This window comes from Nematolebias whitei, chromosome 11 (genome assembly GCF_014905685.2).
Source record: "Nematolebias whitei isolate Nwh7 chromosome 11, NemWhi1, whole genome shotgun sequence".
Classification (NCBI taxonomy): Eukaryota; Metazoa; Chordata; class Actinopteri; order Cyprinodontiformes; family Rivulidae; genus Nematolebias; species Nematolebias whitei.
Window position 1 is genome coordinate 39,854,672 of NC_056508.1, and position 5,311 is coordinate 39,859,982.

Sequence of the window (5,311 nt, forward strand, 5' to 3'; positions counted from 1 at the left end):
TATATATATATATATATATATATATATATATATATATATATATATATATATATATATATATATGTATAATTTTTAGTTTTGTCCTGTGATGTAGAACCTTAGAATGAGAATAAAACACAAGTTAATTTGTTGTGATTGACTCACTCAGATTTCAGCTCAATATCTGTAAAACTGATAGTGTTGTTGTCATTTTAGTGTTGCAGAATGTTAAAAAGGTGTAGTGGCCATTTTGAATTGGGTTGGCTTGAAAAGATAAACAACTTTAGAGGTACATCTAGTGATACTTTCCTGAAAGTTTCAGTAAAATCTGTCCAGTGGTTCGTGAAACATTTTGCTAACAGTGTAGTGAACTTGGCCTCCGATCAAAACCTGCCTCTGAAGACCTTCATGGGACAGGAACTGTTATTTCATTGATTTGAATCCAGAAATACAAATTAGCTCATCCAGAGACTTTCTAATTGTATCCTGAACTAATCAATTGAAAGAACACTCTCTTTTTTATATTATCATTACTATTTTACAATATCTTGGTAATCAAAAGTGTGTTTAGTTCATACCATTTTTAAATGTTGAAGTGAACCACTCATTTTAAATCAACTGTGAAACAGTATTAATGATTTTTTTAATCCTCATTCAAATTAGAAATCAAGTTAAATGTCTATTTTACAAAGTAATTATGCATTTTTTGATCTTCTGTATGAAATGAGAAGAGTGATGTCGGTCAAAAGTCGGAGACAGTCGAAAACAAGTTGTTAGAACGAGCTGTCGTGTTTTTAAAGCTCTCAGACAGTAAACAAGAGAACTGGCACCTGCAGTGTTTCTCACTTCGTCAAAACATTTCTCTGTCTGTTCCTAAACATTTCTGCTGTTTTCTCGACTTGTAAAAACCTTTGACGTCACTAGAACCACACCCCTGTTGGTTGCTTCAACCAATCAGGACTTCCTAAAAGTGACCAGAAGCAGAACTTTTTAAAAGTCGACATTTCCTGGAACTGTTAGTTCCTCTGAGTTCCTCTGAGTTCCTCTGAGTCTTTTGAGTTCTTCTGAGTCTCTTCTGAGGCTTTTCAGTCTTCTGAGTCGAGTTGGGACTATGGAGTCTTCCACATCTGAGTGGAACCTCTGACGGACTCACAGCTCGCTGTGAGTTCACCCGGGAGATGAGCGTGTTTGTTGAACGGAGTACCGTCACTACTTCGGACGATTCCATCCTGACCGGAGATGCTTAAGGTAGCGTTGAAATGGAACTCCGTACCGGAGCTGACCTATCTTCTGCAAAGGTAACGAGTCGCTTCACTACCGAGTGTACCGGGGCTGAGCTGGAGTCGGATGAAGGGTGCCATTCCTAGTCAACACACTTTCCCTCATCCATCTTTTCTCTCCATTTAAACTTCTTCATTTCCCATCTTTAAAACTCTTCTATCTTGCCAGTAATTAATCCAGATATCTTCAGAAATGTCTGTTGTTTTATTAAGTAAAACATGCCAAGTTTTATTAATCAGAAGCAGATCAATCTAATCAAGTGTACAATGTTTTGATGTTAAATTTTGATTCTGTTAATAAATGACCACATTTATTTTGATGGGTCAAAGAAAATTAACGTCTCATGTCACTGATTAAACCATCTACGCACAGTACCTCTGTCACATATCTGTAAAGCTCGAAAAAGAGAGAACCCGTTATTTTAATAAAATTGTAGTGTAGCTGAAGCTAACCTAGCCGTTTTAGCACACTACAACAGACAGACAATGTAAACTCCCAAAAGTCAAGAGCAATATTTTAAGCATGAGTCTTGCGCAGTCTGTTAGTGCTCAAACTATTGGGGATCAGCCTCAGCTAATACATCACCAAATTTTAAATCAATATATGTAGAAAACACTGAATTAAAGCCATTTCTGTGGTTTTTGAAGTTGTGCTGTGGCGGCCATCTTGGCATTTACATCCAATAATTACTTTCAGTACGTTTCATCAAACCTTGTCCATTGCTTTATGAAATATTTTGGTCAAAGACACAAACGCATAAACAGGCATAAACAGGCATAAACATTATTATCTTCTTTTTTTTTTTTTACCAGCCAGTGCATAGCCCCCAGGATTGACAGATCCCCACTGCGGTCCTAAAATCCCTCCACCAGAGGACACATAAGCCACTCCTTCACCAAGCAAACGGCCCAAAGCTGCTCCTAGAGGAGACAAAATAAATCAGATAATGAGAAGAGTTTCTGTAACCTTAAAGCTTTCAGATTTAAATGTATAAACCCAGCCAAAGTTTTACATTTTATGCTGTTTCACTGTAAACCTGTTCAGTTTTCTGTTAAAATAACAATTACTCACCGCAGATAAACACCGGCATGAAGTATCCGGCTGGAAGGGGCAAAGTGCAGGCGAGGGCCAACATCCACATCTTCGAAGCAACAACAGAGAAACAGACTGTAAAAAAAAATCCCCACAGCTCTGCTCGCACCTTGTGCTGCCCTCAGTTTTCATAAATATTGACTTATTTCCATTTCACATGTTCATGTGGTAACAGCAAAATGACTTGGAGTAAATTTATCCTTGAAAACTGCACATCCAAAAGGCAATTGAGGTGTTTTCCTTAAGAAAATGTAAGAAAATGCTTTTGATATACAGTAGTCCCTCACTTATCATGGGGGTTATGTTCCAGACACCCCCCGCGATAGGTGAAAATCTGAAGTAGGGAAGTTATATTTATTTTAGTATTTATTTATATATTGTATTAAGGCTTTATAAACCCTTCACACATTTTTAACAATGTTCTAAACTCCCTAAACGCTCTAAAAGAGAACAGAAAAAAGAGCAGACAGACTGATGCTACGGTTACTGAGCCAATCAGCGCTCGGGGGCGGACTGGCCATTGGGAGTGGACTGGCCATCGGGAGCGGACTGGCCATCGGGAGCGGACTGGCCATTGGGAGTGGACTGGCCATCAGGAGTGGACTGACCATCAGGAGTGGACTGACCATCGGGAGTGGACTGGCCATCAGGAGTGGACTGGCCATTGGGAGCGGACTGGCCATCAGGAGTGGACTGACCATCAGGAGTGGACTGGCCATCAGGAGTGGACTGGTCATTGGGAGCGGACTGGCCATCAGGAGTGGACTGGCCATCAGGAGTGGACTGGCCATCGGGAGGGAGCACCGGGACATTTCTCGGTTCGGTTCAGTTTGGGTCAGCTTGGTTTGGGTTAAGGCTCATTTTGGGTTGCGCTTGATTATTTTCAATTAAAAAATCCATGCTGCTTACTCTGGTATCTGCCTCATTGAAGCTCCCACAGCAGCAATGGGGAATGACAGACCCCGGGGGGTGGTGTCTGTCATTGGGCTGCTGAACACCATATTGTTTTACATTATTAGTGTTTAGCATATACCTTAGATCTTTTAGTGTAGCATTTGGCGTTCATTTTAGCGTATATCTTAGATCCTTACAGTTTATTTTTATATTTTTGCTATTGTTGGGTGTAACTGGGATCCTGTGTACATAACTTAATTCCACCTCATGTACCACATGTGATGTGAATAGCAATAAGCTTGACTTGAACTTGGGAAACAATGTGTACAATCTTACGTTGAAAACCTGCAAAAGTCAAACTGCGAAGTATGGAGGGACTACTGTAGTCCTTTCTAGATTAATTAATTTCTTATTCAAAGTGTCTGTTTTGTTTCTAAGTTGAGGACATGACTTAACTTCGCTGTATTTTTCTACCTGGATTATTGAGCAGGAATCAGGACATTTTGAACCACTTTGGCCATGACTGCCTCAAACTAGGGATGCAGCGATCCACTTTTTTTCCACTTCCGATCCGATATCTGCCGTTTAGTATTAATCGATACCGATCCGATACAGGAAAAACAATGCTGAATTAACAAAAATGACTAAATCATGTCATCTGGACCCATTTCTGAAACAGGTCCAGATGACATGATTTAACCATTTTTGTAGTTTACCTGGATGTTTGAGCTTACAAACCCAGTGCTGAATTAACTTAAAACATTTGTTTTGTTAAACGCAGACACAAATGTACTGAATGACAAATTTATTGAAAACTCTGCACGATAACAGCACTTAAACACACCAAGAGCTTCACAAGTTTGGTCAAATGTAAAAACAACACAACTTTAATTTATTCAGTCAGTACACTAGCGCGTGACGTCACTCAGAGCACAAAGCATAGAATTAGAGTGAATAGATCTGCCCAGTCATGGATCGGTCGCATTGTCACCAATACCCGATCCAGAAGTTTTTTTCTGATATCGGTACAGATATCGGCATCGGATCGGTGCATCTCTACCTCAAACAAGTCGGTGGGGAAGAGGGCGGACTATAGAAACCACCTGAGCACTATCAAACTGGTTGACCCACTATGAGAAGGTGATATAAGACTGTTTGTTGTGGCTCCTCAGACTGATGAAATCTTTTGGATGAGAAACAAAATGTTTCAACAAACAGAAACCATCCAGAGGATCTGATTTAACTTTGTTGAATTTTTTACCTGGATTATTGAGCAGGAATCAGGATATTTAACCAAAGTTGTTTGGTGTTGCTGCAGCATTGCTGCATGAATATCAGATCTCACGACACATTTAGCCTGAAAGGTTAAACTGGCTTTGTTTGCTTACTCCATTGTGAAAATGTTAATGAGATTACACAAAATAAAGAGACGCGCAGAACAAATTCAATAAGAGACCTTTAAATTATTTTTTACCTTCATGAGCAAAAAGACAGTCAAAGGCAGGAAAACGAAAGAGCCCGATGAGTTCCACTCCATCGGTGGATCCAGCTGCACAGATGCATTGTGGGATTGAGAGCTCCACGGCCTGCTGTCCAGGAGGGAAGTGAGGAGCTGCTTCGTGGTGTACTGATTAACAGAGGAGTGGCATCGAGGTTACAGCTCAGACTGATGGTTCAGATCTTTTTGATTACTTTTTAATATAAACAAGGTTGAATAATTGTAGTGACTTTATGGTAAACAGATGGCTCACGGAAATCATGAAACACTATGCAGACCAACATCACAGAGCAGCTTTCATAAACTACTATTAATAATAAATTAATTATTAATTAATTAATCATTAACTATTAATTAACTTTCAACCTGGATATGGGCACCAGTAACCCCCTGCAACCCGAAAAGGAAGAAGCGTGTAAAGATGATGGATGGATGAATGGATGGATTCAGTCTTTTCTTTTGCCTTAAAATGTAAATACAGTGGTCCCTTGTTTATCGCAGGGGATCAGTACCCAGAAGACCCGCGCTAAGTCAAAAACCGCATAGGAATAGTAGTACAATAGTAGT

General features: G+C 39.7%; 1 protein-coding gene across 1 annotated transcript in view; it reads right to left on the reverse strand.

Moving 5' to 3' along the window:
- clcnk (chloride channel K) overlaps positions 1-5,311 on the reverse strand; it is a 22,897-nt gene that overhangs the window by 6,076 nt on the left and 11,510 nt on the right. Inside the window, exons 13-15 of the mRNA XM_037684526.1 lie at positions 4,721-4,873; positions 2,332-2,401; positions 2,070-2,180 (exon numbers count right to left, since the gene is read on the reverse strand). Of these exons, the coding sequence (XP_037540454.1) occupies positions 2,070-2,180; positions 2,332-2,401; positions 4,721-4,873 (334 nt within the window). The remainder of the gene's footprint in view (positions 1-2,069; positions 2,181-2,331; positions 2,402-4,720; positions 4,874-5,311) is intronic.